This window comes from Metarhizium acridum (assembly GCF_019434415.1).
Source record: "Metarhizium acridum strain ARSEF 324 chromosome Unknown scaffold_13, whole genome shotgun sequence".
NCBI classification, from domain to species: Eukaryota; Fungi; Ascomycota; class Sordariomycetes; order Hypocreales; family Clavicipitaceae; genus Metarhizium; species Metarhizium acridum.
Window position 1 is genome coordinate 3,780,672 of NW_027094016.1, and position 11,231 is coordinate 3,791,902.

Here is an 11,231-nt window from a genome sequence, read left to right on the forward strand (position 1 = left end):
CACCGTGGAGGGTCTAAAGCACGAAAGATGTCATATCATAAAGTTACTCATGGATGCTATCCCCAAAAAATCGAGGTATACAAATTAAGCATTCGCAAAACCCCATGGGCAGTGAGGAAGCTAAAGCAAAGAGGCGTGAGACATCTACAGATATTACCATACGAGAAAGCCCCTCCCAAACAAACGCCATAGTGCCAACAGGTATCTGTAAACCAAAGAGAGGTGAGCATTCGTCTCTTACAACTCATATTTTTATTCCATCTTGCCATCCCTCGTCGTAGACCAAAGCCACCCTGCGCAACTTCAATTACTGCGCATACAATGTGAAAACTCCAAGGCGAGGAATTTCAACCAAGGATAGGAGAGCGTTATTTTATTCCACCAGCAATATGTAATGCCGACTTATTCCTTCACTCGATATCGATGACAAGGGTAAGGCTAGGATGATTCATCTCGGATAAGCGCCACAATCATGCTGTACAGGTAAAAGAAGAACATAACAAGGTGAAAAGCCAACTTGGCAAACGACTCCTGTTTGTGCCGACTATTAGTATCAAAGTCATAGGCATTCAAAATTAATCGTACGAACCTTCTTGTGAATATTCAGCTTCCGGAAGATTTCTGTAGCATCCAACAAATGGGTGTTATCAACAATCCTGCGTAATTTGTTAGCCGGTAAAACTGCACATATTACACTATCCAGAAGTCTCACTTTTTGGCATTCCAGGCAAGAAGGGGCAAGTTTAGGATAAGTGCCAGCCAATAGCCATTGATAAGGAACAAAAAAGTCAAAAACCCATGTACGGCAGCTTCGGGAATAATATAAGCGTTTAAGCGGTTGCAGAGCTCGATTGGGTTGATGTAATCACTTTGATGTTTATCAGTATACATTACGCCGAAATTGATAATAGCATTCGAACGATATCACCAGTGCTCTGGTTCTTCAACGTGGAAGTGGGAGATGCTCGCAACGTACCATTCCAGATCGCTATACATGATAGTAAAGAAGACCTGCAGGAAAAGGTTGACCGCGTTGATCAACACAGCTAGCAGGTACAGCCAAGCCTCCCCGGACATCATGACGGCACTTGGGGCTTAGGTCAAAGCTAAAATTTGTATACAGAGTAACGGCGTAAGCTGCGAGCGCAATTACCGGCGTCTATTTTTTGCTGTATGAATCGTGCCACGAAGGATTAGATCGGGGTGGGAAAGGGGACAGCGCAGGTGGAAATGCTGGATACTGAAGTAGCCTGGCGTGCGGACCGTTAGATGTCGAAAAGAAGAGTCTGAAGAACTTTCTGAGCTTCGGAGCCGAGAAAGAAGCAGTTTCGCCGGCACAGCGAATGGTTGAGGCAGCTGGAGTCGCGGGAAAGGAGTTTGCGTGGTGCGAGAATTTGTTGTGGAACGGGCGGGTTGAGGTTCATCCACTGTGAAGGCGTGGGTTGTTAGCGACGGTGGCGGGTGAGCGCCAATTTGGCAACTTGCAGCTTGTCCCCGAGGCTGTATTCGAGGGTGGCGGGAGCCGCGTGGTCTGTGCTCCAAAACATACGTGCCCAAGCATGCTGAAATCGGTGGCGGGCGTCAAACTGCCAACTACTACCTAACCTGGCACGTCAAGTTTGCTGCTCCAAGTGATCAATCATGAAGTGGACCTTTGGGATGAGTCAAGTGGGAGCTGTCGCCCGGCCCGTACTTTAGGCCGCTATGCCTCATGACACTGGAATGGCCCGACTACCGGTCACTTGTTAACGTCACGCTACTGCATTTGGTCCAGTGCAACCAAGGTCTGCATGGATATCAGGATATAGTTACTCAAGAAGCAGACAAGCGCTTGTCAATGCATCGTGGAAGGCCAAACTCTTCAGCACTTTGAGCGCCCAGGCATGTAAACCACCTGTGTACATCTCAACCGAGGCGCATCACTGCTCTCTGGCGCCAAGAACAACAATTGTTGCGTAGACATCCCATTCCCGGAGGAGGGACTGCAGTCATACCGGACCCTAGCCGCCATAATTGTATCATCGCTTGCCCCAGGCAGCACTGCCACGTGGATACGTTGGGGTACTGAGCAAACACGAGCAAGAACGAGGCTAGTAGGAAACCCATTGTTTAACACACGCCATCATGGTTCTCAAGCTGTAGCATAAAGTGCCTGAAGCTATTTCCCACCAGTTGGTCAATTGGGTGTCAAGTTCAAGTCTATACGAGCTTCTGTCTTTAGAGGATTCCACTACTTGATGCTAACCAGCATCTCGAGCAAGCACACAAGTCTCCAAAAGCTTTGTGATATCAAGAGACCGTGTTTTACTTTGTCAAGCATCTGCAGCCTTCCCATTTGACCCTTCTGGCTCTGGCATGGGCAACGCACCACCAGGTGAGTCATCCCTCCTCGCCGTCAATATCTCAACTCCATCTTCCGTAACCAAGAGAGTGTGCTCTAAGTAAGCAATTAGTCAGAATGAAGCAGTCAAGTCAAATACATGTACATACCGAATTGAGCAGTTCGTTTCCCATCGATGGTCGTGCTGGTCCAATTATCCGGCCAGGTTATATCACGATACTTGCCGAGCGCAATCATCGGCTCAATGGTAAAGGTCATGCCGGGTTTACATTCGCCAATGGCCTTGTTTTTAGCATAGTGAGGCACATTGGGGGCACAGTGGAAAAGCTTGTTGATGCCGTGTCCGCAGTAAGTCCTAATGACGCTACAATTTTTCTTTTTCGCATGCTTTTCGATAATGTTGCCAAACTCGCGGATGAGGACGCCAGGCTTGACAGCTTTGATGGCCTCCTCAAGGCATTCCCGAGCTGCTTCGACAACTCGCACATTATCAGGGTCTGCCTTGGCCCTGTCGCCGATGTAGTATGTCTCGTTCAGATCAGCATGGTAGCCTTCATGGAAGAGCGAAATATCGATATTGAGAATGTCTCCATCAATGAGGACTCGCTGGTCAGGAATTCCGTGGCAAATAACTTCGTTTACTGAGGTACAGCATGACTTGGGGAAGTGGTTATAGTTCAACGGGGATGGATAAGACTGTCCGTCGATCTGTCAGCTCTATCAAATACCAGATGCCGCACACATCAAGTTGGCAAGGGGGTGAGAGTCAGTGATTGGAATAATGGACTCCACAATAGAGCATATTGATACTTAAAAACTGCCGAGGCAGAATGCTTACTCACATTTCTCTCGACACACGCCTTGTGAACCACCTCGTCAATGTAGTCAGTTGTAACACCAGGTTTGGCGGCAGCCGCCGCGATATCAAGTACTTCCCGAGCTAAGCGACAACTTTTCCTCATAGCTTCTTGCCCCTTCGCATCGAGTATTTCAATCTTGTTTCGATTCGTCAAAGATCGGCTATATCTTGGATTTCCGTCTTGCCACCAGACGGGGTGAGGTATCGATTTGGGAACGGTACGATGTTCGGAGAGAGGATAGACGGGCCGAAGGGGTCCAGAAAAGGGGAAACTCGGGAATGGATTATAAAAACCTGTAGCTGGTTCCGGTGAGATTGCTTTCGGAGCGATCAGGCGGTGAGGAGTATTACTTTGGGCCTTGTGCACACTCTTGTGGTTGCTCTATAATTGAATCAACATCGAATGCAGAGACATGCGGCAAGTCCTGGTCGGACTTTCCATGAGCGTGTATAGCCGATAGAAATTTCACCAATTGAAGTGCAGTATAGTTTGGTTCATACCCAATTTTTCTTAAAGCAGTCTTGAGAACAGAAAAAGCTGTCCTTCATGCCAAGCTTGATGCAGGTCGGGCATTGCAAGGACCCAGCATTGTTCTCGCAGTCAACACCTAAACACTTCTTCTTCAGCGGTGGTTCAGATGCCATCATCGAATGAATGGCGATGCCCAAATGAGTGGATGGCAACTTGGTAACGAGTGAGTGCCTGTCAGAGGTGATGTTGCGATCAAATGCAAACGTCGGAGAGCAGCGTGACGCTATTTCTGTCTGAAGGCACGGAGTGGGGCTAGATGAACACTGCAGTGTGTGGTCGAAGACAAAAAAAAATATTCGGCTTCTAGAGAGAATCACACCCAGTTAGCGAGCGCCCCGCCTAGTCCAGGATCAATTGATGATTTATCACTGATTGAGATTATGTAACATTCAACGTTGGGTCAGGAAAACGGCGGAAGCAGAGATGGGAACGGGAGCGGGAGCCCAACATTACCTTTTCCCCGTCCCGAGACGAACATCAAGTCCAATAGCTCTGTGGAAAGCCTTGGGCAAAGCAAAACAGTATTCTGCGACTCACCCCATTTTGCCCGTGAGCAAACATTGATGCAACGGTCACCTGGGTTAAAGAGGGCCTGGTAGCAACTGCACACAAAAAGTGGCCTCTGGCTACGCCATTTTTTAGTGACAGCAAGCGATTTCTTGCAGCAACAGAATACAACAGGGCAAGCGCGCTGTATCGAGGGTGGCTATGTCGGGGACAATTGGAATGATATTCTGTCAACAGTTTTTTGTGCACCCTTTTCAAAGCTCTTCAACACCAGGACTCTACCCGGCTACCAAGGTACCTATTACCCATTGCAAATTGTCACCAGAGATGTCTGGTACAAGCGAGTGCGAGCTTGAGGACTGGAAAGTGGAATAGTGGGTCCTTGCTGGAAAAGCAGGGCAGTCAACCGCTAAAAATGATTGCAATCCAGTTGCCGGCGACAAGTCGACTTTTGAAGCCCTTTGGATGAACGTCTTATAGCACTGCGTGATAGGACGCGCTGCTTCAGTCCGGATAGCTGTATTGTCTTCAATAATCGGCAAATCTACATCAGGAAACAAGATTCCTTAACAATGTCTGTTCAACAGAAGACAGTGGTCGTTGGAGCTGGGCCTGTTGGCTCTCTGGCTGCTTTATTTGCCGCTCAGCGTGGTCATGAAGTTGAGGTCTATGAACTACGCCCAGGTAAGATTTCCTCGAATCTGAACAAATAGGACTATTTTTTTTTGGTTCTAAACATATTTATACTTTCATGTTTCTTGCCCTCTCTCTCATTTTGCGTCCAGCCTTAATTGACCCCTGAAGAAGCCCGCCCTCCAGTTCCGGTCTTTCAAGTTGTCCAGAGAAGAATAATGGACAGAGTACTCTCACTTCCGCCGTGCCTTCGTCTGCTCCTTCTTCTTTCCCTTATTGCTGCGGTTCCTGCTGCTGCTCTCTTCCCCACCGCTTCTATCCCAACCATTTCCGCCCTCGACGGAGTGACAACTACCTGTGCAGGGTTCTTCGATAGCGTTTTTTCAAGTACTCTAGACTCTAACAAAAATGTAGATTTGCGCAATCCCGGAACGATTCCCTTGAACTTTACAAAGTCAATCAACTTGGCGGTATCAGAACGTGGCATTAACGCAATGCGGAGTGCCGGCCATCCCAGTCTCCTAGAAACAGTAATGACCGGCACTATTCCAATGCGAGGTCGCATGATCCACGGCAAGAGTCCATTAGGCGATTTGTATGAACATGCTCAAGACTACGATGCCAAAGGGCGTGTATGTAAAAGACTCGGTTCCTGGCCTCTAATCCGTTGACGGTCTCGTATACTAACACTAGATAAAGGCCATATATGCCATTGATAGATCCGGACTAAACGAGAAGCTTCTCAACGTCCTAGACTCCATGCCGAACGTCAAATTGTTTTTCAACCACAAGCTGACTGGAGCTGATTTTCGCGCGCGGCGAGCTTGGTTCGAAGCCCGCGACGTAGATGTGTCCCCTAATGGTCGCCCAAGGGAAATTGAGATTTCGTTTGATCTCATGATTGGTGCTGACGGTGCCCATTCCGCAGTGAGATACCACATGATGAAGTTCACGAGAATGGATTATCAACAAGAATACATCGATACCCTTTGGTGCGAGTTCCGCATCGAGCCGCAGGAAGGGCAATCACATGGGGAGAATGGGTCAAAGTTTCGGATCTCACAAAACCATTTACATATTTGGCCTGGTCGGGACTTCATGTTTATTGCTATCCCAAGTGAGGTAAGTTTATTTGCGTTCCCACCCTTGATTTGGCATGTGCATGCTAAATTGAGCGCCACAGGATGGATCATTTACAAGCACCCTCTTCCTTCCTAGCAAGCAGTTTGCTGCATTGGAAAACAACCCAGCTCAGCTCCCATCTTTCTTCGACCAGTATTTTCCAGGAGTAACCGACCTCATTCCCGGAGAAAGCCTCATATCGTCGTTTCAGTCAAACCCCCATCTACCACTAATCAGCCTTAAATGCCGTCCGTATCACTACAGCTCCTCTGCGGTCATCGTTGGAGACGCAGCCCACGCAATGGTGCCTTTTTACGGACAAGGCATGAACGCCGGAATGGAAGATGTTCGTATCCTTTTCTCCATATTCGACAAGCATAACGAGATGCTTGAGAATAACAATTCCACTGTCGAGAGTCACATGTCATCTCCCATGTCTATGTCTTCGAGGGCTGAGGCATTGGCAGAGTATTCGGATGTTCGGGCACCAGACGCATATGCTATCAACGAACTGGCCTTGCAAAACTATGTTGAAATGAGGTCTTCGGTGCTATCCATGCGTTATAGACTGCGGAAATTCTTGGAGGAGTTTATGAGTGTGAACTTTCCAAACTTTGGTTGGCAAACGAAATACTCAAGAGTCAGCTTCAGTAACCAAGGTTACAGCGATATTGTGAGGCAGAGCGACCACCAGGGCCGAATACTTATGCGGGTATTTGTTGCATGCATCACAGGTCCTGTCGCCGCTGCATTCCTGATTTTTGGATATCGATATAGGAGGCCTCTTCTTTCCACGGCAGCCGGGATCTTGGGTTTCAACTAGACTTCTGTGAACACCATACTTAAATGTCCGGCATAATAAATGCTTATTTCTACGGATACGGGTTTACATCCCGCATCTCATAATGTGATGCGCAGCGTGTAGCATTTAAAGCGGCCCTTTCTCTTTTTTTTTCCCTACGGTATATCATCTGGCTCCTTTTATTATGATTGTTCAAATGTTATCTGTTCATTATTTAAACTCTGCTAGCGTATCGGGTCATGCCGCCTGTCATAGAGCAATACGCAGACTCTTTTTGGCAAAGCTGCTCAAAGAATCACAGTGGCTAGCTTCGTCCGACGTCTAGGTATCTACCGAAGTACATACACCTAGTACTACTAGGTACTAGGTACCTAGGTAGGTAGGTATCTGATTTATTCGGCAGCGTAGCGATGGAAAAATCCATGTAAATGGAGGTGGTAAAATGCCATGTCGATACCCAGGTCGGTACATGGGCAATTGAACAGGTACTAACTACCTACCTACCTAGTAGGTACCTAGGTAGGTAGGTAGTATGCAGATCAATCGGTAGAGTATCAACCTTCGGAAGACAAGTTAGTGCATTTATGGCGGAAAAGTAAAAGAAAGGCCGGGCTCTCCAGGACATGTGGCTTAGTCATCCATCAATTTTTGCCCCAGGATTTGACCTGACGATAACACGTTGATCCTCTAAATGATTGCAAGCGCTTTATTTCCAACCACGGCTGCATTGCATATTAACATACATCGTCGCTTTTATACCTATATGTAAATCAGTTGTTAACGACCAAGACGTATTTCCGGATTTGTTTGTGCCCCTCTCATATTGAAATTTGGACGTCATGCTAACATTAATCTTGAAAGGTCTACCAAGCATTCTTGTCGGGTTAATCCCAGAATCTGCGAAGCTTAAATTTCTGTCCAGGCAACAGTCGGCCACTTACATTTCGAATTATCGAGTAGTGCAACTAGTATCACCATGCCCTCGGTTCTAAACATCGCGCACATGTGCTCCCACCTCCAAAATGCATCCAAAGCCCGCCTAGGCCTCACGTCCGTCTCCAACAACAAATACAACCTACACCTCGCGCTCGCTCTTCACCGCTCAGGCTTCTTCTCGTCCGTTTACCGATCCGGTCCGCAGCCCCCTACCGCAGAGCAAATGATTTCACAACCACCGGAGAAGGTCACAACTGCCAACGTAGCCAAGATGAGGATATGGCTGGGTCTTAAGTACTGGGATGGGAAACCGGTGTTGTCCAAGGCAACTATGATCAGCAAGCCCTCGAGGTTGATGACTGCTGATATTAAGGAGTTGGGAAGACTGACAAGAGGATTTCCAGCAAAATTGAAGGGTGGTGTAGTCCCGGGTCTGAATTTAGGAGAGTGCATGTTCGTGGCAACATCAAGGGGAGTCCTGGAGGCGAGGGAAGCATTGTCAAGGAAGGTAGGCGGTTTGCTGATCTGTAGGATATCATGATGGGGTTAGACGAGATAGCATTTTTGGTTGAGCATATTGGGAGCTTGCTCGTTTGTTTCGCAGATCTCTCATACTTGTATGATTAGAACCAAAAACGGTCGCCCCTTTGTAGTTGGATGCAATTATAGCATGTACATATCACGTCGGACCACTCTTGGCTGCCACTTTCAAATCGAACGCTTAATTGTGCAGCTATGCAAGGTATCTGTTCTGCTAAATATAAATAATCCCAACTAAATTGCGTCGCCCAGGCAATGAATGAGGGAAGAAAAATCAAGAATTGACAATGGACAGGGTCGACGACCACGTATCAATCAACTAGTCCACGCACCCGCTACGTGACCGCCCACCTAGACATCCGTGTTTTCAAGATCGCTGCTCATAGAGGTTCAAACATGTTCTGTTTCTGGCCACCTCCGCCATGCCCTCATGGCCTTGAACCGCAGGTTGCTTCTGTTCATCCAAAACAGCTCACATTTTAGGGATACCGTCGGATTTGTCGGCGTCAAGACCGGTCTGTGTGATCTCCAGAGGTGAATGGCTGTTTTTTCCTGATACAAGGTGGTTTCGAGTACTTGGAATCACTTGTTGAATGCTCTGTTCACATGGCCTGGTGACACCAAACGGCGCAGTGCAGGCTTCAGGGGTATGTTGCTTGCTCAGCAAGATCCGTCTCGACTAGGTCACTATTCTGATAATCCTCAGCAGTCATCAGCCCCTCGTTGGCCAGATAGTCCCCAGCTGGCCCTTGAGGTATTTCTTCCGTCTCTGACACTAGGTCAGCCTTGCAGTTTTGCTGCTTGCTCGTGGCTTCTGGAGCTACATCAACCTCCTCAACTGCACCAGACTGTTTATCCTGGCTGGCTGTCTCGTCGCTGCCAACAGATCCAGAAGCTTTCGTCGGCTCAAGAATCAGTGGTGTGGGTCCTGCAGCAAGTGAAGCCTTGGAATCGTCAGCTTCCTCTCGTAACTGACTATTATGAGCAAGATCATTCATGGCCGAGTTCGTGTTGCAAGTCAAACTAGTGGTCAGGGTTTCAAATCTTTCCAGCCCTTCTGGAGCAGCTAACACGTCTTTCTCCTCGACTGTATACTTGGTGGCAGTATTTGAAGGAGAACTGGCGTCTTTGTCTGCATTTGCTATTAGCGATTGATTATTGGTGTCAATATGAAGTTCCTTGCATTCTTCCTCAGGTTTGCGGGGGTCAGGTTCATCGGTAGGACCAGCTAGTGGCGCCGAGGTTGACTGTAATGATGCAAGCACTGGAATCCTTCTACCATGAAGGCCCCTACTGCTCGCCGACCTTAGGAGTGCTTGATTCCTATGCTCACCACCTACTGGTCTCTGGGCAGCTCTTTTCGGTGGAGTGACAGGGGCTTTATCGGTAGTTTTGGAAGACGATGACTGTGTAGGGCGCATCATACGTGCTAGGAATCCTTCGTCGACATTGCTCTGCCTTTTGTGGCTGACCGTAACTTGCGACTGTTTGTTTGGAGGTGGTCCAAGACTTGGTCGGGACCTCGACGAAGACGAGCCTTGCCCCTTGATGGAAGAGTGTGAAGCCGTAGAAGTCGACATATTTGATCGAATACTGGGTTGAGTTGGGTTATTTTGAGTTCCGGATTGGCGGGAAAGAGGTCGACGAGGTACGTGCACTTTCGATACCGAAGATGCTGTCGGTGCGGTGAGTGATGATGGCATTTGAACTTGCTTGGTGGGTGATTTTGGCTTCGGCTTGATAAAGCCCGCATCGTTCTGGCTCTTTGTCTTGACAGGTTGATTTTTGGCTACAACCCCTGATGGAACCGTTCTCGCTTTGGTGGATGAGGTTTGCCCGGTATTGACTTTTTGGGTCTTATCAGCAGACGGATTGCTGGTTTTGAGGCCTCTATTATTCGCCCTTGGTTCTGGTCTGGCAGCAGAACTTTCACTGGAACTTTTGGTTGGTCCTGTCGTAATCATTTTATCTTGGACAGAGAGGTGTCCATTGTGCTTGCTGCCTTGGGAGCGATTCGTAGCCGGGACAGAATTTAATTCTGCGTTTCCCGCGGAGCCTGTTCCTCTTTGTTCGCCCCGGAGGTGTGGAGGCGAACGCGACTTCATTCTGGCTTCTATGTGCGCCTTGTCCAGTTGTGAGCCTGCGTGTACAGAAACCCCAGCCTGTTCCTGGGACATTATTCTCGGGGATTCGGGGATAGTTTCGCTGGCGATGTTACGACGTGAAGCTTTACCCACATCGTCTGATGGTACTGTATTGGGATTATCGGGATAGTTGCTGTTGGATTCGGTGTCCGCAGTTTCGATACTCATTCTTCTTCTCGACAAGCTCGATTCGCCGCTGTGATCTCTTCTTAAACCCATGCGGCCGTCCTTTTCAATTGCAACAAAGTTTGTGCGAACCTTGGAGAGCGGCCGCGGTGAGCCATTGGAGCTGGCGTCTGCATCACAAAAGCATAAATCAGCCTGAATCCATCATAAGCCCCTCGATAACTTGGTGACTTTGCTAAAAGCGCAAGCGTTCCTCCAACAATCTCAAGCCTGGCTCTGGCACCGCAAACAGGGACTTCTGCTTAGGCGAGCATACGACCGTGAAAGTAGCAGGTACAGCACAGTCGACGAGGCTGAGGCTAAAGAACAACTTCGATAAACCAAACCCCCCCCTCCCCGGGACTTACTTCCGATATGCCTACCGGGCGTGATGCCTGGAGATCTCCCTCTGTCAGGCGGGCTTGTATCGCCTTTGTTTTCAAACATGGCTCGCAGGTTCTTGACCTGGCTCATCTTTGCTCTGGCTTGGGACTAGGTAAAGATAACAATGGTTAAATATTTGACTAGTGCAGGGAGAATAACAGATGGCCGAAAACGATCGTGACAAGGCTTTGAACGCCAGACAAAAGCAAATTGCAAAGCATGGCAATTACCCCATAAGGTCTGTACCTACCAGACGGTACTTGTGC

The 11,231-nt window shown here is 48.3% G+C and overlaps 4 protein-coding genes across 4 annotated transcripts; 2 read left to right on the forward strand and 2 right to left on the reverse strand.

Annotated features, from left to right (window-relative positions):
- Positions 1 to 1,663: 1,663 nt before the first annotated feature.
- Positions 1,664 to 4,001, reverse strand: fma1_1 (Methionine aminopeptidase 1). The gene is made up of 5 exons (XM_066117930.1): positions 3,702 to 4,001; positions 3,552 to 3,582; positions 3,184 to 3,500; positions 2,491 to 3,037; positions 1,664 to 2,437 (listed from the first exon to the last, which is right to left on the reverse strand). Exons 1-5 carry the CDS (start codon positions 3,846 to 3,848, stop codon positions 2,313 to 2,315), a joined length of 1,167 nt encoding a protein of 388 aa, XP_065977723.1. The 5' UTR covers positions 3,849 to 4,001; the 3' UTR covers positions 1,664 to 2,312.
- Positions 4,002 to 4,692: 691 nt separating this feature from the next.
- BNA4_1 (kynurenine 3-monooxygenase, mitochondrial precursor) lies at positions 4,693 to 7,320 on the forward strand. The gene is made up of 4 exons (XM_066117931.1): positions 4,693 to 4,923; positions 5,287 to 5,504; positions 5,572 to 5,994; positions 6,056 to 7,320. The coding sequence occupies exons 1-4, from the start codon at positions 4,812 to 4,814 to the stop codon at positions 6,815 to 6,817; spliced, it is 1,515 nt and encodes a 504-aa protein (XP_065977724.1). The 5' UTR covers positions 4,693 to 4,811; the 3' UTR covers positions 6,818 to 7,320.
- A 179-nt stretch (positions 7,321 to 7,499) lies between these two features.
- On the forward strand, positions 7,500 to 8,501 carry J3458_003738 (uncharacterized protein). Its single transcript, XM_066117932.1, has 2 exons — positions 7,500 to 7,601; positions 7,658 to 8,501. The coding sequence occupies exon 2, from the start codon at positions 7,773 to 7,775 to the stop codon at positions 8,271 to 8,273; it is 501 nt and encodes a 166-aa protein (XP_065977725.1). The 5' UTR covers positions 7,500 to 7,601; positions 7,658 to 7,772; the 3' UTR covers positions 8,274 to 8,501.
- J3458_003739 (uncharacterized protein) lies at positions 8,450 to 11,171 on the reverse strand. The gene is made up of 2 exons (XM_007810023.2): positions 10,950 to 11,171; positions 8,450 to 10,712 (listed from the first exon to the last, which is right to left on the reverse strand). The coding sequence occupies exons 1-2, from the start codon at positions 11,053 to 11,055 to the stop codon at positions 8,914 to 8,916; spliced, it is 1,905 nt and encodes a 634-aa protein (XP_007808214.1). The 5' UTR covers positions 11,056 to 11,171; the 3' UTR covers positions 8,450 to 8,913.
- Positions 11,172 to 11,231: the final 60 nt, after the last annotated feature.

Bases quoted from the DNA above. Each gene is read 5' to 3' on its own strand.
- fma1_1 (XM_066117930.1), bottom strand. From the start codon at position 3,848: ATGATGGCATCTGAACCACCGCTGAAGAAGAAGTGTTTAGGTGTTGAC. The intron at 3,038-3,183 runs GTGAGTAAGCAT...ATCGACGGACAG, and splicing joins AGGCGTGTGTCGAGAGAAAT to TCTTATCCATCCCCGTTGAA. The intron at 2,438-2,490 runs GTATGTACATGT...TTGCTTACTTAG, and splicing joins GAAACGAACTGCTCAATTCG to AGCACACTCTCTTGGTTACG.
- BNA4_1 (XM_066117931.1), top strand. From the start codon at position 4,812: ATGTCTGTTCAACAGAAGACAGTGGTCGTTGGAGCTGGGCCTGTTGGC. The intron at 4,924-5,286 runs GTAAGATTTCCT...ACAAAAATGTAG, and splicing joins GGTCTATGAACTACGCCCAG to ATTTGCGCAATCCCGGAACG. The intron at 5,995-6,055 runs GTAAGTTTATTT...TGAGCGCCACAG, and splicing joins TTATTGCTATCCCAAGTGAG to GATGGATCATTTACAAGCAC.
- J3458_003738 (XM_066117932.1), top strand. From the start codon at position 7,773: ATGCCCTCGGTTCTAAACATCGCGCACATGTGCTCCCACCTCCAAAAT.
- J3458_003739 (XM_007810023.2), bottom strand. From the start codon at position 11,055: ATGAGCCAGGTCAAGAACCTGCGAGCCATGTTTGAAAACAAAGGCGAT. The intron at 10,713-10,949 runs GTAAGTCCCGGG...TTTGTGATGCAG, and splicing joins GCCCGGTAGGCATATCGGAA to ACGCCAGCTCCAATGGCTCA.